The sequence below is a fragment of the Cheilinus undulatus genome, linkage group 5 (assembly GCF_018320785.1).
Source record: "Cheilinus undulatus linkage group 5, ASM1832078v1, whole genome shotgun sequence".
Taxonomy (NCBI): Eukaryota; Metazoa; Chordata; class Actinopteri; order Labriformes; family Labridae; genus Cheilinus; species Cheilinus undulatus.
Window position 1 is genome coordinate 53,519,539 of NC_054869.1, and position 20,576 is coordinate 53,540,114.

The 20,576-nt window shown below is 39.2% G+C and overlaps 1 protein-coding gene across 1 annotated transcript in view; it reads right to left on the reverse strand.

The window, feature by feature from the left end:
* LOC121509834 (ral guanine nucleotide dissociation stimulator-like) overlaps positions 1-14,386 on the reverse strand; it is a 91,584-nt gene extending 77,198 nt beyond the window's left edge. The window contains exon 1 of the mRNA XM_041787520.1: positions 13,828-14,386. Within this exon, the coding sequence (XP_041643454.1) occupies positions 13,828-13,848 (21 nt within the window). The 5' untranslated portion in view covers positions 13,849-14,386. The remainder of the gene's footprint in view (positions 1-13,827) is intronic.
* Positions 14,387-20,576: the final 6,190 nt, after the last annotated feature.

Genomic DNA, 20,576 nt, shown 5'->3' on the forward strand with positions numbered 1-20,576 from the left:
CTAACTCCTGTCTAAGTTTGTGCTGTCTTTAACGTTTTGGAAGCCAAAATAAGTCTACACATCCACTATGAATGCAGCAGAAGTCGCTCTGCTGGGTAGCTACAAGCAACCGGCTCACACAGACCGGAAGTCTCGTGTGATCTCGTTGTCTCAAGAGAGAAGAGGCAAGAGTCAACTGCCAGCTGGCGATGCCTGCCGCCAACTAGCGGTCAGGGGCTGAAATTACACCACAAACTACTGCACCAACAAAGTGAATAATTAGCTAATTAATTAAATACCAATACTGCATTTTAAAATTTGACACAGTATCACGCCAGGAAGTATCGCGATATTTCAGTGTATCGATTTTTTTGTCCCAACCCTAGAGACCATACAACTGAGGATTATTTAACAAAATAATCAGGTGCCAAGCCTTGAATCCCCACATCAGTAAGGGGGACAAATTAGGCCTAAATCAGGCTTGAATCAGGCTTAGAATCAGGCCTAAATCAAGCCAAAATCAGACTTAAAATCAGGCATAAATCCAGCTTAATCAGGCTTAGAAACAAGCCTAAATGTAAAATAAACCAGACCTAAATCTGTCTTAAATTAGGCTCAGAATCATGTAGTGTGCAGCCATCCTTAGAGAAAATATCACAATAAGACACTTCACTCCAAAGATACACAATGCTCACACATTCCTTCATTTTAAAGCTGCTCTTGGCAAATATTTGCATATTTAAAGGACGGTCCGTGTAAATATTTTAAGTGGTGTTTTAGCTCCAAGTCCTAGCCTGAAGTCTTGGGACACAAAGGCAGAATTCAGGCCTGATTCACATGCAAATGGTGTCCAATGTTGTGATTTAAGAGTACAGCAGTCAGAGAAGATGAAGTGCTTTAAAAACAGAGACGGTGGAAGAAGAAGAAGAGGAAGAAGAGAGCAGAGCTGAAGGGAGAGAGAGTGAGCAAGCGAGAGGGCCTGAAACACCGCTGGGAACTGCTTTCAGATGCAGAGGCCGTCCCACGGATGAATACTGTAGGAGAGACGTTGTCATGGAAACAGGGAGGCAAAGCCGGCTCTTCATAGGGCTACATAAGACCGAACCCCCTCCCCTTCCTCCCTCCTCTCCTCCCTCCCTTCCTCCTCCACAGATAGCCGGCCAGGACGGGAAGTCGGACTGAAACCTGGAGGTCCGCTTCCCGTGGACTGGGACAAAGACAGGACGGGTGGTGCAGGTACACAGGAGGTCAGTTCATCATCACAGCTCTCCAGTGGGATGATCTTATCAGGATAAATGAGGATAATGAGGTGTGACAACAGCTTTCAGGAGGACACGTTCAGCTACTTCACAGAAAGAAGAGCCAGGATGTTAAGTTAGCAAGCTTCTCTGGGTCTTCATAGCTTCTTATTTTTGGTCCTTTTGTAAAGCTGCTTTGTTGGAGACACTGTCCCTGTCTACAGTATTATTCAACTATGTTCTGTCAGCATAATTAGCATTTTTATTGTCAAAGAATGAAATAAAAGAATCAGATTTGTTCATAAAATGACTTCAATCTTTGTCAAAATTGCATAACTATCAAAAACGGTGCCAAAATCATATCATATATATTATTTACTGAATGCATCATCAGTCCCTGGCCCTGACCTGGTTGGCTTTGAAAGCATTTACTGCTAACTCTTTCCTACAAACAGAGGATAAATCTGTGCAGCTGCAGGTCTATGTTGGAACAGTAAAATAATCACAATGTCACTGCACAATTAAGGATTATATAACTGAGTAATCAGGTGTCAAGCTTTGAATACCCACATAATTCAGGGGGACAAAACAGGCCTTAATCTAGCATAACACAGTCTTAAAAGTAGGTCTAAATCAGGCCTAAATCAGTCTTGAATGAGGCTTAGAATCGGGCCCATATCTAGCCTAAATCAAGCTTAAAAGTGGTTCTAAATCAGGCTTAAAACAGGTTTGATTCAGACTTAGAATCAGGCCTAAATCTAGCCTAAATAAGGCTTAAAAGTAGGTCTAAATCAGGCCTAAAATAGGCTTGAATCAGACTTAGAGTCAGGCCTAAATCTAGCCTGAATCAGGCCTAAATACGTCTTGAATGAGGCCTAGAATCAGGCCCGAATCTAGCTTAAATCAGGCTTCAAAGTAGGTCTAAATCTGGCCTAAATCAGGTTTGAATCAGGCTTAGAGTCAGGCCTAAATCTAGCATAAATAAGGCCTAAATCAGACTTGAATGAGGCTTAGAAATGGGGCCTGAATCTAGCCTAAATCAGGCTTCAAAGTAAGTCTAAATCAGGCCTAAATCAAGCTTGAATCAGGCCTAAATCTAGCCTAACTCAAGCTTAAAAGTAGGTCTAAATCAGGTCTAAATCAGGTTTGAATCAGGCTTAGAGTCAGGCCTAAATCTAGCATAAATAAGGCCTAAATCAGACTTGAATGAGGCTTAGAAATGGGGCCTGAATCTAGCCTAAATCAGGCTTCAAAGTAAGTCTAAATCAGGCCTAAATCAAGCTTGAATCAGGCCTAAATCTAGCCTAACTCAAGCTTAAAAGTAGGTCTAAATCAGGTCTAAATCAGGTTTGAATCAGGCTTAGAGTCAGGCCTTAATCTAGCCTAAATCAGGCTTAAAAGTAGGTCTAAATCAGGCCATAATCAGGGTTGAATCTAGACTAAATCTGTAAAACTGCTGGTCTATGTTGTTGGAAAATTAACTTTTGTTGCAGCTCTAATGGAGTCAGTTTTCAAGTCTTCAATATTTCAATTCAAGATTCAGACAACTGTATTTATCCTAGAGGGGTAATTCAGCCTTCTAAGACAAGAAAAACAAAAGCAATCAACATCAACAACCAGACATGTGAGTGACAATGGATTCAGGGGAACAAGTCAGACACAAAACACCATGAGCCATCACACAACAAATAAACACCAGAAATGTAGGAGACTTCAAGGAAGCTGGCCTACAAACCAACTACAGCCGTCAGCATCAAGCAGCCTGATAGCTGCAGGAGTTAAAGAGTCTTAATATCTGATTTATAATAAGAAGAAATTAACTTCTTACCTTCAGAGATAAGATAAAAGGCAGAGACAGAGTCTCAGGGACATTTTTATATTGTGCTGCACTGTTTGCTATGGTGCAGGGACAGAGATGCAGCTCTGGTGGTAAAGCTGGGGCTTAAAAGCAGAGACTAGAGTCCTCAACACGGGTCTACAGGATCTGTTCCTGATCTGGGAACTATCTGGTGCATGTCTTCCCCTCACTCTCTCTCCCTCGTATGTCCTGTCTCTCTTCAGCTGTCACACCTGAGAAAAAGGCAAAACGCCCAAAAATAAACTTTGGGAAAAAAGAAATCCAGTCTTAATGTGTTATTAACAGCATCATTTTCCTAAACATGTTTGTGGTTTTCATGGTGCATTCAAGGACTTCAGCTCAGATAAAAAAACAGGTTTTATTTATCCTGGAGTAACGTTTTTGTAGCTGATGATGTCTGAGTGCAGCGAAACAAACCTTGAAATGTTTCAGTCACAAAACAACAAAAGGATGCCAAAACCATGAGAATAATTAATTTATCATGTATACGCATCTTCACTAGGGATGAGTATCGGAATCTGGTACCAATACGACACCAGAACCAACATGTCCGATACCTACCGTGCCAAATTACAGTACTGGTTTTGGTACCCCAGCCATCCTGATGCAGCCTCCTGCTACTCTAAATGAAACCCGTTCTGTGATTTATGGGAACTGGTTTAACCCTTTAAAGCCTGAAAACACAAATTATGGCCAGAAAATTCTCATTTTTTGGAACTGAAACGTTTATTTCACTTTCTACTGAAATCCAAAAAATCCAAATTTCCATAAAATTTAACAAATATATTTTGTATCTCATTTGATACATTAGGTGTTTTTAGTAACTGATAATCCATTTATCCAATTATAATCCAGAAAATCCAAGTCAGCAATTTATGATCATATTGATTAGATAGAAGTCTCATAAAAATGTATCAAATTTGTTACAACAGGCTTTAAGGGGTTAATGTCAGAGGAGCGTGGTCTTCTTCGATGATTTTGCTGAAATGTCTCCACTCCGTTCTACCGACGACACAGTCCCACTGGCCCCAACATCTACCTGTAACGATAAACTGAACTGCCCTTCGGGATTAATAAAGTTGTCTGAATCTGAATCTGAATCTTTTTGTCTCTGAAGCAACTATTTATGAATTCTGATCGAGCCTTTTGCAAACAGAAGTTATTGATCCGCTGAATTATCAATCATTTTCTCTTTAAAGGACTGATTCAGGCCCCGTTTAGGCACCAGCACCATTTAAGAAGAAGATTTAGAGCCAGTATCAGAAAAAAAACAACGATACCCATCCATAATCATCACACACGGACAGAGGTGCTGCCGGTAGCTACGGACACATGTTCTTCAAGAATTTATTATAAACATGCACTCATTACACAGCAGCATCTTTATGATGGTAAATAAAGCTAAACAGTGGCTTTTTTAATCCCTCAGGTTACCGTATTATCCTATTACTGCTAACACTGGTACTCTGAAGCATGGACTACTGCTGACATGGACCTGAGCATGGACCATGTTTCTCATCTGGCTTTTTCGTGTGGACAACAATGTTTTTGACAACACAGCATGTAGACAGTGTTGTTTTTTTCAGAATAGGAAACCCAATTTTCAGATGTGGTCCACATCCAACAAGTGGACAGGTCTCCTTCAACTCAGCAGAATGGTAAAGCACATGCTGACATTAAATAACAAAAGTAGGGATGCACGATATTATCCGTCTGGTATCGGTATCAGCAGATATTAGCTTAAAAAGGCAAATATCAGTATTGGCAGATATCAACATTTCTGCCAATATTTACGTCTGATATGTTGCCTAGGTGTATTTCAGCATTTATCAACTGTAAATCTTGTCCAAATATACCAGTGATACTCAACATGTGGCTCTTTAATGTCTTAATTTAAAATATTAACTCCCCAGAAAACCTTAAAAAAGGTAAACTTTCTTGACTTTTTTCACAATTTTTTTGCCACTTTTCTTTCATTTAAGCTAAGTTTTGCCGTTAAATACCACTTTTTTCCTACTTTTTTGCCCATTTATGCCACTGTTATCCCATTTTTTGCTGATTTAAACTTCCTTTTGCCATTAAATAACTTTTTTCCCATTTTGAAACTTTTTTCAACTTTTTAACCCTTCTTTTAACACTTTTATCCCATTTTTTCACAATTTTTTCACCACTTTTCACCCATTTCAGCTACTTTTTGCCATTAAATACCATTTGTTTCCTTTTTTGCCCATTTTTGCCAATCTTGACTGCTTTTTGCCCATTTTACTCACTTTTATCTAATTTTTTTTGCCACATTTTTGACACTTTTGGACTGTTTTTTGCTAGCTGTAACTATTTTTTTTTACTTCTCACCTATTTTTACTACTTTATGACCCCTTTCCTCCCCATTTTGGCCCATTTTCACCCATTTTTGTTGCTTTTTGACCATTTTTGCCACCTGTAACTGATTGTTATTGCTACTTCAAGCCATATTTGCCACTTTTCACCATTTAGATTGTGGCTCTTGCAAAGGTATTTTTCAACAATACTGATAAATTAGTGGAGTTTTAGTCTGAATCAACTTACCTATGTAAGGTGATGTCTTTGTCTTTATTTATCCTCATTTTTTAAACATTAAAGTGTTTTTAATGGCTAAAGAACAGACTAAGAACAGATGTCTGTTCAAGCCACATCATCTGCTGGTGGCATCAGTGCATAAATCATAAAAACATCAAGTTTAAAATCGTGGTGTTGTGACAGCCCTAGAGAAACAACAAAAAGAACTACAGTCTTTCCAGACTCTGCTGGCCAGCAGAGAGTCTGGAAAGGAAACGCTCCCTCCAGTCAGCACGAGCTCGCCTGCAAATGATTACAGCGTCTACGCAGAGACAGATCTGATCCGGTCACTTGGAAACGTGGACGGTCGGGGTTTAAAAGCAGATTTAAACGACAAACTAGAGTCGGCGATGATGACAGAGAAAGTCCAACAGACAGCGAAAGTCTGAGTGATACACTGCTGCTGCTTTCTGTAACTCTTTTCATACTCTCCCCAACAAACACAAAAATGCTTCTGACAGGAGATTTCAGGGCCAAGCTCGTCCTCGGCACACACATTAAACTAATGCTCCAGTAAAAAAAGAGAGAGACGGGGAGAAAGGAAAAACCCTCGGGACTAAAATATGTCTGATTCTTGTCACATTCCATCAGACAAAGAAGTCCGATCTGCTTGGAGTGAAGTCAAGCTTCAAGAACAGAGTGCTTTCAGAAAATGGAGCGGCAGCAGAAAAGCTCTCAGCGTTATCTACTGCTGCTACAATCCTGGGAAAGAAACAGCAAATACACGCTTCGAAAGAGGATAAACATCTAGAATAGCAGAGACAGGAAACAGGATTTACATGGAGAGGAGATAGGCAGAGAATAAGAAAATCGGGTTTACAGTAAATCAAGGCCGTGCATTCAGAAGCTGCAGGGCTAAACAGACCCTTAAACTGCAGGGAGCCCCACATCCTGCTCTGAGTGACCTTTAACACCCATTCTTCATGTTTACTCCATGGCATGAGTCAGTGAGCCTGCAGGGGACATGAATGCTGGTTTACATGAGGAATATCAAAGTTTACGTTTAAGACAGGGACATTTTTAGCTCTGTAACGCCATACACCAAATATATTATCATATTTATTCATATTAATCAAAGACACTAGGCTGATGGTGAGGCTCAGTTGGTGGGTTCTGAGGTCAGAGGTAAATTTAGTTTCACTGAGCCCACCTCGGTGAAATTAGCTGGAGGAAAAGGAGATCATCAAAACCAAAACCATGGGATAAAATGCAATGTTGCACATTTCCTAGCCCTTTGCATAGCCTGTGTACACTCAACATGAACCATCCAATCAGAAACCTAAAGTATTCAATCTAAAATAAAGGAAAAACAGCCCTCACAGGATATTTTCCTGAATAAATCAAAACTCTTCTGTCCCTTTTTTCCATTCAATCATTTTCCACCCCTATGATTCTGCTCTGGTGCATATCCCAGCATGCATCTGGCATGTTGCAGGCTACACCCCGGACATGTTGCTGCCCATCTATCAGAGAGAGAACACACGAACACTTTCACACCTCCAGATTTTCCACCTCACTTGCTCTGCATCTCCTCTGACTGCGAGAGAGAAACTCCTAAATCAGAACACAAATGGATCAGATAGTGATTCATGGATGAATGGGTCAAGCATCTCCTCTGATTTTTTACTTTAATTCCTGTTTGCAACAAAAACAGAACTCCTATAATCCTAATTTTGGACCGTTTCTTTTTCCTTATCATAAAAAATTGCAGCCAAACTCCGGCACACTGACTAAATAATTGCACAAAAGTATTGGAGACGTTTGGACCTTTAGGATTCCCTCAGTCCTCCCCAGCTGCATCTTCTCATCCAAACATTGGCAACGTTATTGTGCAATTTAGACATTGCTCTCTCTCTCTCTTATCTCACTGGCTCTAAAAACTTGTGAAATAATTTCTGAAAGTGCTAAACTGTTGGGTAGCACTGATTGGATACTGCATTATCTAAAACAGTGGTTTTCAAACTTTTTTCACCCAAGGCACACCACATTCACATCAATGCAAAATAGACTTTTTAAATAACATAACAGTCAAGGTGGCCCCTCAGAGGGGCTAAAGGGGAGAGGTTTCTGGGGCCCAGACAACTGGGGGTGGCAAAAGTTGGCAAAAGGCGGGAAAAACTGGTGAAATGTGATGAAAAAAACATGGAAACTGGGCAACAAAGTAGCAAGACAAAGTCAAAAATGGGTAACAATTGGCATAAGGGGCCAAGAAATGGGTTAAAAGAGGCAAAAACATGTTGAGAGTAGGGCTGAACGATTAGCAAAAATAATCTCATTGCGATTATTTTTCCCAATATTGTGATTTAATGTTGATTATTTTTAGGTTCCCCATCTTATGTGTTGTTAAACAAACGCAAGCAATAAATCACTCTTTATTAAAAAGAGCGCCATATTAGATCAATAAAACAAGGAATAAATAACTTTAAAAAAGAAAAGCCATTTTGATTTATATGGCAAATTTGATATCAGTTGCCATATTGAAGGGGATGATCTTTAGTTATTCATGTTTTAAATAAGAAAATCACATACATGAGGGAGAAAAAGAGGATTTTTGTAAGAAAAAAAAATCTACAAAAGAAACTCTGTTTGCATAGATCAGTGATACTCAACATGTGGCTCTTTTGTGATTATTTGTGATTCTTTTATTTCTTAATCTGAAATATTATTCCCCCAGAAAAACCTTTAAAAAAGGGCTTTTTTGCCATTTTCAGCATTTTGCCACTTTTCACCCATTTCAGCTATCTTTTGCCATTAAATACCACCTTTTTCCTTTTTTTGGGCCATTTTGCAACTTCTTTTGCCACTTTTTCCCCACTTATTCCACTTTAATCCATTTTTTGCCCTTTATCAACATTTTTGACCACTTAAGCTACCTTTTGCCATTAAATACCACTTCTTTCCTATTTTTTCCCAAATTTTTGCGTCTTCTTTCTTCCTCTTTTTTACCCATTTTTGCCCCTTTTTTGCCACTTTTCATCTAAATAAGCTACCTTTTGACACTAAATATCACTTGTTTCCTTTTTCCCAAATTTTTGCTTTTCTTTTTGCCATTTTTCCCCATTTTTTTCCCTTTTCACCATTTTTTTGCTACTTTTTGGACATTTAAGCTACCTTTTGCCATTAAATACCACTTGTTTCCTATTTTTTTTTTTTGCCCATGTTTGCTACTCGTGACTGTTTTTTGCTGATTTTAGTCACTTTTCACTCCTTTTTTTGCCACTTTTGGACCATTTTTGCTACTTTCTGACCATTTTCCACGTTTTCTCCCAATTTTCACCCCTTTTCTCACATTTTTGCTGCTTTTGGACCATTTTTGCCACTTTTAACTTATCTTTATTGCTGCTTCATGCTGTTTTTGCCACTTGTTTCCTCTTAGATTGTGGCTCTTGCAAAGGTATTCTTCAACAGTCTGGCTCTTTGGTTGAGTAACACTGCTGTAAAGCATAAAACATCTACTGCAAAAAACTGTATCTGGTATTCTGACACATTTCAGATTAAAGAAATATTGCACTGTCTGCGATTAGAATATAGCAGCAGGCCATATTGTGATTTAATCTGATTTGTGATTAATAGCCCAGCCCTAGTTGAGAGTGTCAAAAAGGTGGCAGAAATAGGAAACAAGTGGCCAAATTGAGTAAAATGTTGTAATAAGATGGTAAATTGGTTAAAAGTGATTAAAATATGGGCAAAATTGGCCAAAAAAGTGACCAAACAAAGGGCAGAGTGAGTGAAAATTGGCAGGAAGGTGGCAAAATAGAGTACAAGTGGTAAAAAAGGATTAAAAGTGATGGAAAAATTGGCAAAAAAATGTCCAAATAATAGCAGAAATAGGCAAAACCAGTTTAAAAGGTAGCAAAAATGTAGCTAAAAGTTCCAAAAAAGTTGCAAAAATGGGTAAAAAGTATTTTAAAAATTTGCAAAATTGCAAAAAAAGCAGCATTAATGGTTTAAGTTGTAAAATTAGTGGCAAAATGGGTAGAAAAATTGGTTAAATTGGTGAAAATAGCATGAAATCATAATTTCAACACCAATTTCAACTTAATAATAGCTTGCCAAATGAGGAACTGTTAGCCAGGATGCTAGCACCAATGCTAACACACATGCACTGTTACCATCAATAAATCACAGCTGGGGAGGGCCCATTCACACTTGTGTGCCCTGCCACACCATTTGAGAACCACTGGTCTAAACCACTTATCCAGCGTCCACTTATTCAGCGGCTCTGACACTGGAAGTAAATTTCTACGCTCCAACCTTCCGTTAACCTTTAGAAAATCTTTATCTCAACATTTCTACCCACTCCTGGTGGTTACGACATTAGACTGAAAATCAGAACTGTTACTGGGTAAAAACGAAGCGGATTTCTGGTGTCTGGCCCTGCTGAGCTCCATTAGCAGCAGAATCCTCCTAAATCTCCGCTGTGGTCCCTCACTGATGTGTCAGCTTTTGTTTATAGTCACTGATGCTGCTGTGGGGGTAAAACACAGGAAGTAACCCCCTTAAAACCACCCCCACCTGACACTCGACCCCCCCACTGGCCTTGGGGCAGACGACGTTATGAGCTCCAATGACTGGAGGAGATTTCCTTGAGGGTTTCCGGCGTGCTTCTGAGGAAAACACTGGAACTAAAGAGTCCGAGCATCAAACAGCAGCGGGTCTATTTTTAGAAAGTGACACCATCCTTCTGTTTTTCCAGCTTTTCAATAAATGTCAGCTTCGGTTCCACTGGCGATTTTTTCATCCAATCAGATGTTAAAATAAAAAATAAATAAAACTAAATGAAAAATTTGATTTATTAACCCTTAGAGCTCACAGCTTTGTTTTTCCCCATCATGTCTCGTCTGGACGTTTATTTTTTAAAAAGCTTCTAAAACATCAACGCTGTGGTGCACAGTCAAGCTCCATACATCCTTTTTTTCAGCACAACCTGGGCTTTAAGAGGACATCTACTACAGTAATGTCACTTGAATTATGGAAAAGTTATAAGACTCTAAAGACAAAATTAAAAAACAATTGGGAATTTGAAACTCAAAGATTTCCATTGATAACAGTAAACAATAGTGGCAAAGCATTTTCTTTGCACAGACTTGTTCTCCATCTCTTGGGGACAAAACAGTGGAAAAATAAAACATTCTGTGACTAACGGTCAAAGTAAAATATTGAAAATGGATTAAAAATGGAAAAAAGGACGCTTATTACCGGATCTAACGCTGTGGATTTAATCTTTAAAGACCCTGAAAAGTCACCAAAGCTCCGGGCTCACTAGACCGGCGTCCTTAAGGGCTACGGAGACATCGATGGTAGCAAACAAACCAAAAAATGGTCAGCTTTCAGAGAAAAAAAGAGTAAGTTTCTATGACTTATGGTTAAGAAGTTATTAATGTTTTTATAAACTGTGTCGCTTCTTGTTGTATACGACAGCCCTGTCTTCAGAGACCCCAGGAAGTCAGCCAAGTTCTGGGCTCACTATAAAATATTCTGTTAGAGCTACGAATGCATGAAGAGCATATTTAGAAAGGCTCAACACAGAGCTTTCACAGGAAAAAACAAGTTCGTGCCTGTGACTTACGGTTTAAACGTTACCAAGAAATTTACAAAGGGGTGTGCCTACGGCACGGATCCGTGCCGCTGGAGCTCTAAGGGTTAATGAGCCAAATAAATGACACACTTCTCTGTCATCATGATTCATTTTTTCATTTCATTTTCTGCTCTGTATACTTTTAGGAGAATAACGCTGGCCAAATGGGATCTTTAAATCATAATTGTTCACTATTTCTTTAATATTTTACACAAAATTTCATAGAATGACAGAAATGCTCGAGGCATTCATAAAAATATAAATATATAATCTTCTTTTGATTTTAAGAGCTAGTCCAGCTAATAACTGTTAGTTTCAGTTATTATTATTAACTACTATTTTCACAGTATCAGAATGTATTGATCTGTTACTGCACCGAACTAAAACAGTCCGAGTGTTGGCAACTTTTCTGTACGTATTTGTACCATTTAGACAATCTGCAGCACTGCGCCTGTCATTTTTGATCACCAAAAAAGAAAGAGATAACCACATATGAGCTGTTTGGGACTTGTATTTCTGCTGGCAGGTGATCAAACAGGCGCTGATATGATTTCAGATTTCACAGTGTCATCTCAAAGTTTAAACTGTGGTATGGTGGCAGTGCTACGTGAATAAAGCTAACTCCTGCTTATTGTCTCATCTGCACAAAAACATACTTGTGCAGTTTTAAGTGTCCACAAGCTTCCCTGCAATATTTGTGCAATGAAATCAAGAAATCTCTGAGCTCACTAAACTTCAGAATATCATACTGAATATGGCATCAAACCACTTTTTTTTATTATAGTTTTAAATGGCATTAGAAAAAACATACAAAACTACAAAGAACATGAAGACCTTACAGATCTAATTTGGTAGGGCAGCCTAAAAGAAAAGAAAAAAAATATAAATGAAAAATAAATAAAAACAATACAAACAAGAATGAGTAAATTCAAAGACCAAGGAGAAATTAAATTATGTTCTGGCATCAAATCAGTTTTATCCGATTATGAACTTTTGCATTAAACACATCACAAAGGTCTTAATCCTTCATATGAACAAATATTTTCTGCAAACATGGACCGCGTTCTCACTCTGCAGTAGTACACCTGACATGAGCTCACACTGTTTTCATCCAATCACATGAAACTCCAGCTTCCTATCAGCCTCCTGCATATTGACTGTTGCAAATAAAGGGTGAATAAACATGTTAATAAACTGCTATAGCAAAAGCTTTAGCAAGTATAGTGTTCCCATCACATGGACTGTACTTGAAAAGTTAGAAATCTGTACCAGTAAATCTGAACATTTCAGAAAATATTTAGTCTGTACATCGGCCCTCATTTAAGAACAAAAAACTAGAAAAGCACCCGGAGAGCGCAGACCGCCACCATCAGCCCTATCTCCCAATAGTAAAGAATCCTTTAAAAAATTCCTGGATCCAGACGGCGATCCGGATCACTCCCAAAATCTCATCAGTTCTTCCTTATGCCATTTCTGACATTTCCTGAAAATTTAATCAAAATCCATCCACAACTTTTTGAGTTATGTTGCTAACAAACTAACAAACCCACCCAATCACATGACCTCCTTGGCGGTGGTCATCATGTACGGGCCTTAAAATGCTTATCCAGGTCGAGGTCATGGGGGCTGGAGCCTATCACAGCTGTCAGCGGAATAGAGGCGGGGTACACCCTGGGCTGGTCGCCAGTCAGGGGCTGATATACAGAGCCAAACAACCAGGCACGCTCACACTCACACCTACGGCCGGTTTAGAGTAATGAGCACGTGGGAGGAAGCAGGAGTACCTGGAGAGAAACCACGCATGCACTGGGAGAACATGCAAACTCCACACAGGGAGGTCCTGGTCAGGATTCGAACCAGGAACCTTCTTACTGTGAGGCTCACTAACCACTGCACCACCGTGCAGCATCACCTTCAAACACTCAACTGAAAATTTGACAATAATCAAACTGGTAAAACTCCAGTAAGGTATTTGTTTGTTATTGCCAACATTCAGAGCTGATGAAGGCAGATTTTTATACGGGTTGGCAGAAATTAACATATCTGCTGATTCTGATATCACGCTGGTGAAATCATGCATCCCTGTTTTTCCCTCATGTGATGTATGGTGTATGAAAAACAGGCGTTAAGTTCAAAATAATTCTAGTGTGATGGTGAGATTTGATCACTATTGCCCGGATTCAGGAACATTTATAAGTGCACTGCATTTCTTCTCAACAACCTTCTGAATCTTTCAGACAGAAAAGACATCCCCATATCAGATATTTCCAGTTTCTTCCTTCAGCTGGAGTTAAAAATCTGCCATCAGGACAACCCTAGAGATCTCCTCTGTAAATGCCTGCACGTCCTCAGAGGCAGAGAGAGAGAGACGGAGGAAGGTTATCATTTACAGCAGGATGGACACTCTGAAAAGGTACCAATCACCTGGAAAAATACAGCAGTCCACCTTCCAGCATGTCTCCACCATCAGACACCAGCATCAGCAGAGGCCTCATTAACGCCTAATTATACACCGATATGCAAATGAGCCCAGGTGTGCATTTAAATACGGACTGTGTGCACCTTCATTTTGATCCTACCTGTTTTTCCAGCATGATCATTCTCTCAGTATCATGACCTTCATGGAGTGAGAGTCCATGCGAGTTCAGGTTCACCGTTAGCACCCTCTCAGCATCCTCTGCTCCAGGAAGGCTGAAAAATAACGGCCAATCAAAGATCCAAGGTTAGCTAACTGGCGTTAACGGGGAGGCTAGCAGACGATGCTTTTTATCCTTGAGAGAAATGTCCTCAGTGAGTCCAGCATGTCTCCACTTCAGCGTTAAAAACCATGAAGGAGTGTGGATGATGGAGGACAGCACCACGGTGGTTGAACGGGGAGGAGAGAGGAAAAAAAACAACCCACGGACAGCTAGCTGTTAGCCTGCTAGCGTTAGCGGCTGAATCCAGCGATAATCACTATTTTATTTGTCTGCTCGTGCCTTCATCCATCGCCGCCCTGCTGCCTTCCAGTCAGGCTCGAAAAAACGGACAGTGAGTGTTTTCTCCACCATCCCAGCTCCGATCCTCGACGCTGCTCGACGAAGACATCCCCGCTGAGGAGTGGTCAGCCCCGGGAGGAGATGTGCTGATTTTGTCCTCCGTAGCGCTGATGCTGAAATGGATGCTGCTGCTGGCTGAGTAGGAATCTCCGCTTTCACTAAGACGCTGCTGCCGCTGCCGCTGCTGCGGTCAGATGGATCACAGCAACTCTGATTAACCACGCTCCTGAACGCATCACACGTAGAACGGCGCAGAGGCGAAACAGACGCTCCTGAACACATCACAGTTTAGATCGGTACTCAACCCTGCTAAACCCAAGAGCCAAGGTGTTGAAAAATACCTCTGCAAGAGCCACAGTCTAAGAAGTAAGGCAAAAACAGCTTGAAGTACAATAACAGTAAGTTAAAGGTGGCTAAAATGGTCAAAGAGCAACAAAGAATGGGGACGAAACGTGGTAAAGAGGTCAGAAAGTAGCAAAAAATAGGTGAGAAGTGACAAAAATGGGTTACAGGTGACATAAAATGGTCCAAATGTGGCAAAAAATGAGTGAAAAGTGACTCAAATGGGCAATAGCAGTCAAGAGTGGAAAAATGGGCAAAAAATAGGAAACAAGTGGTATTTAGTAGCAAAAGGTAGCTAAAATGAGTGAAGAGTGACGACAAGGGGCAAAAATGGGATATAGTGGCAAAAAGAAGGTGCAAAAATGGGTAAAAAAAAAAAGAGGAAACAAGTGGTATTTAATGGCAACAGGTAGTTTACATGGGTGAAAGATGGCAACAAAAATGGTGAAAAGGGGCAAAAAATGAGATAAAAGGCTGAAATGGGCAAAAACTGTAGAAAAAGTGGTAACAAATTACAATAGGTAGCTTACATGGGAGAAAAAATGATTAAAAGGGGCAAAAATGGGTAAAAAGTTGCAAAAAAATGTCAAAATGGGTAAAAAGGTAGGAAAAAAGTGGTATTTAAGGCAAAAGCTAGCTTAAATGGATGAAAAATGGCAACACAAATGGTGAAAAGGGGCAAAAATGGGTAAAAGGTTGCAAAAAAATGTCAAAATGGGTAAAAAGGTAGGAAAAAAGTGGTAACAAATGACACAAGGTAGCTTAAATGGGAGGAAAAATGGTGAAAAGGGGCAAAAATGGGTAAAAATTTGCAAAAAAAATGTTTAAATTTGGTTAAAAAGTGGGGGAAAAGTGGTATTTAAGGCAAAAGGAAGCTTAAATGGATGAAAAATGGCAACAAAAATGGGATATAGTGGCAAAAATGGCTAAAAAGTTGCAAAAAAATGTCAAAATGGGTAAAAAGGTAGGGATAAAAGTGACATTTAATGGCAAAAGGTAGCTTAAATTGGTGAAAAGGGGTGAGAATGGGGACAAAAAGTGGAAAAGGGGTCAGAAAGTTGCAAAGAATAAGTAAGAAGTGACAAAAAATGGATTACAGGTGACATAAAATGGTCCAAAATTGGCAATAAAAGAGTGAAAAGTGACTCAAATGGGCAAGCAGTCAAGAGTGGCAAAAATTGGCAAAAATAGGAAACAAGTGGTATTTAATGGCAACAGGAAGCTTACATGGGTGAAAAATGGCAACAAAAAAATGGTGAAAGGGGCAAACATGGCATAAAAGTGGCAAAAAATTGGTAAAAATTTACAAAAAAATTGTCAAAATGGGTAAAAAAGTAGGAAAAAAGGTGATATTTAATGGCTAAAGGTAATTTAAATGGATAAAAAGTGGCAAAAAGTTTCCTTTTTTAAGGTTTTCTGGGGGAATAATCTTTAAAATGAAGACATAAAAGAGCCACACATTGAGTATCACTGGTTTAGTGGCAGTAACAGCCACGCTGGATGTGCTTTCTGGGACTATTATTGATTTTTACTGGAGGAATATTCTTTCAAACCTTGTCTGGAAGAAATCTAGAGCCCACTCTTTTACAACCAAGGCTCAGTGAGATGGTCAAAGATAGAACAACCCGTTATGAAGAGGTTTAGAAAAAAATACTGGAAAATGACAGAAAATAGGCTCATATAAAGACAGAGGTGGAAAAGTACACGACTTTAAAGTAACCAGTTTAAAGTACTGAGTTCTGAGGAGTCAACAGTAAAATTTGATCTTTCCTTACTGACATGATCAACAAGAGAATAGATCTCAAACCGGGGGGTTCAGGTAAAGTCCCACCTCTATAATAAAGTCAGACACTCAGCAAAACTGAAAGGTTTAGTTAAACTTATTCAGAGTTGAATTTAACACTTTAAAACTGTCTGTATTAGTCAACACTACATGTAGTTAAAACTACACTTGAAGTGTTTTATAGTTACACAGAGCTGCAGTAACTCTAGAAGATCTGTGGTTAGGTGGGTTTCCTCTTCCAGTAACAAAGCAGAGAGTCAACCTCACAGCAAGGCAACGCATACTGATGAAGACTGTCACTATGCATCCCTCAGGCCAGTGGTTTTCATACTTTTCTCACCCAAGGCACGCCTAAGGTTAAGCCAGAATCTCAAAGCACACCATATTTAAACCGATACAAAAGAGACTTTTTAAATAATGTTACAGTCGAGGTGGCCTGTGAGGAGGGATAAAGGGGGGAGCTTTCTGGGGCCCAGCCAACTGGGGGTCACGGAGATGGCAAAAGTGGGCAAAAGGTGGTAAAAATTGGTTAAAATTTATGAAAAAACAAGGCAAAATTGGGCAAAAAGTGGCAAAACAAAGTCAGAAATGGGTGAAAATTGGTTAAAAAAAAGTGGACCAACAATGGGTTAAAATTGGCAAAAACTTGTTTAAAGTGTCAAAATAGTGGCAGAAATGGGTTACAAGTGGTCTAAAAGGGTAAACTGTTGTAAAAAGGTGGTAAGACTGCGTTAAAAATGATAAAAGAACGCCATAAAGTGGTCAAACAAAGGCAAAAGTGGGCACAAATTGGCAAAAAGGTGGCAAAATAGATCACAAGTGGCAGGAAAGTAGCATAAAGGGGGTTGAAGTTACTAAAAGGTGGTAAAAATGAGTTAAATGTGGCAAAACGTTAGCAAAAATGGGTTAAATGTGGCAAAAAGTCTCAAAAAAGTGGCAGAAATCTGTCAGAAGTAGTATAATTAAGTGGCAAAAATGCAAAAAAAGCAGCAAAATTGTTTAAGTTGTCAAAAGTAGTGGCAAAAATAGGTAGGAAAAATGGTTAACTTGGTTAAAAGTAGTGCAAATAAATAATTTCAACACCTATTTCAACCCAATAATAGCCTGCCATGCTTTTTAGCTCTTAATGAGGTAACAGTTAGCCAGGATGCTAGCACCAATGCTACTGATCAACACTCATGCACTGGTATCATCAATAAATCACAACTGGGGAGGTCCCACTCTGGGGGTTTTCATGGGTCCAGATCTGTGAGCAGGTCTGGTTACAGGACTTGCCATCAAGTTGTAATAATAATGTATGGTACAAATTCCCACGGCACCTAGACTAGCCTTAAGACACACTAGTGTGCCTTGCCAGACCGTTTGAGAACCGCTGACCAAGAGGGACCCAGCCAGAACCCTGACCTGAACTCTATCCAGCATCTCTGGAAAGACCTGAAAATGTCTGTCCATCAACGGTCTCCATCCAACCTGACTGAGCTTGAGGATTTGCAAAAGGGGACGGGAGAAAATCCCCCAGTCCAGGTGTGCAGAGGCTGTTGAGTCATATTAGAAAAGACTGGAGGCTGAAACCACTGCCAAAGAGCTTCAGCTAAAACTGGAAGGGTCTGAATACTGATGTCAACCTGATATTTCAGTTTCTTTATTTTTCATAAATCAGCAAAAATGTCTAAAATGTAGTTCTCTTGATTTCAACAATAATCACCTGGTTAAATAAAGGTTGAATTATGATCATGAAAATCAGTGTGTGCACATTGCATCTGCAGTGTTAGCACTATCCCACTGCCTGGCTCCAGTCTGAGCTTGACTCTACACACAGAAATTATTGTCCCAGGCCAGTTATCCCGCCCCACAAAAACAAAAGCTCATATCATTTTAATAACAGAAACATTTTGAAACATGTGTTTTGAAACGGGCCAAAGAAAGATTAACCCTTTAACCCCCTTTGAAAAGAGGAAAGGATTGGAGAAACAGCAGTGGTTCGGCTGTTTTCTAAACTGACCTGTTGGAGAGAATTCCAACAGCTGACAGAGTCATGTCAACAAGTTTTTTTTTCCCAGTAAAGCATTACAAAGATGCATGCAAACATTTCATATCAGATTATTGCTATTCCCTGAGTATTCAGTTCAACAGGCTTTATTAGCATGGAGGACAGTTGTCATCTAAGCAGAGTATAAATATATCCTCCTGAGACCTGAGCTTTCATTTGCAATGCATGAGAAGTTTTTCTCACTTATTTAAGATCAGCAGGACCTGAGAAGAACAAATAAACCAAAGTACTGTCTTTAAACAGGATGTAGTTTTGACCAAAATATCATATGAATACATTTTTTCAAGACATTACCAGAAATTCATGTAAAATTACAAAAATTTCATGAAAATTCCTGCCAACTTTCAAGCAAATTACCCTGAATTTCAATGCAAATTTCACTGAAATTCTCTGATCAAATTCCCTAAAATTTACACATAAATTGCACCTAAATTCCATCGACACTTTCTAGGAAAAAAAAGCCCTAAAACAGTCAAAGTCCCCAAAATTCCATGAAAATTCAGGAACATTTTGAAGGAAATTCCCTACTCAAATTCCCAAAACAAAACAAAACAAAACAAAAAAAAAACACAAGCTCCCTGTAAAACTCCAAAGATTCCTTTAAAAATACCCCAAAATGTCCTCGAATATTCCCCACACGTTTTAGGTAATGTTTCAGGAAAAAAGCCTTAGGATAAACATGAAATTTTCAACAAAAATTCATTTAATCCCTAAAAATACATCAGGCAAATTCCCCTAAATTTCAAACCAAATATCACTCAACGTTTCTAATCAAATTCTCCAAAAAATACAAATAAATTCCACCCTAAATCCATGGAAAATTTCCCCCAAACATAGTCCAAACATCCAAACAAATCCTCTAAAATTTCATGAAATTTCATGAAAAATTTTGAAGGGAATTCCCCTCCTAAATTTCCAATGAAATTCCCGAAACTCTCGAGACATTCCAATCAAATGACTAAAACTTTTATTGAAATTCTGTTCTATCATTAATAAAAATCCAATAACAGAATTTATAACTATGTTGTAGGAAAGCCAAAAAATTTCATTGTCCTCATATGTGCACACAGGGTCTCAGGAGGATATAATAAGAATTATAACAGAAAAAAAAAATATAATTAGTATCAAAAATCTGGTTTTAGATTTAAAATTATTGTTAAAAATGTAGTAATTCTATTTTTATGTACAGACAGTGTGTTTCATGGTGGTGACTGAGGTTCTCCTTTGGTTACAACTGCTCACTAATGTGCTGCAACGTTTGCACACCTGAGCCAGCAGATCTGGAAGCTTCTGTTCTGCTGAACTGTTTTTGTTTGCTGGAGAAAAGGGTAAAGAACTTGTCTCTGATGTCCTCCTATACAGAGCTGGTGGTTAGAAAGTGAAGCTCTGTTTCCTCCTCCTGTTGGCTGCAGTGGGTGCTCAGTCTCTCCTCTTTAGGGATCCAGCCTCGTCTGTAGCGCCCTCTCTTGATGGAGACATTTTTATTCCCTGTCATATGAGTTATATGTCTGTGTAATACTCAGTTTGGTTAAACACTGCATTTTTATATTGCCATATATTTTCTAACAGTTTAGTTTATATTTTCTGTCGGATATGTATTTTGCACCAGTTAAGGCAGATTTTTTTTTTTTTTTTGCACTTTTAGCAGAGATTTGCTAACCTTGTAAAGCAGATGGACACGCCTGTTTCCTTGTTCCTCACTGGTGAATCCATCTTGTTAAGCCCCCATCTGAATCGTTTGGGTCCAGTTTGAAAGTGACAGGACCAATCAGCGACGAGGGGCAGTACTTTTGGGCGTGGCAGAGTCGTGACGTAAACAAGCAGCAGGAAGAGGCATGTGGAATTATGGCGAAGAGATTAGCGTGGATGCTGCTAAAGCGCCAGTTTTATCAGAACTTGACGACATTTCTTTGTTAAAAGAAGAACAAAGAACAGCAGTGAGTTGTTTTCTTTTAAAAAAAACACAAAAGTCGAGTACTGACATGTCTATAGTCACCATTTTTTGCGTTGTTCCTCAGTAGCTGCGCATTGCAGCTCGATAGCAGCTACGTCACATGTTTTGTTGCTCCGATCGGCCTGTAGAGATGTGACAGACAGAACATTCATCCAATCACA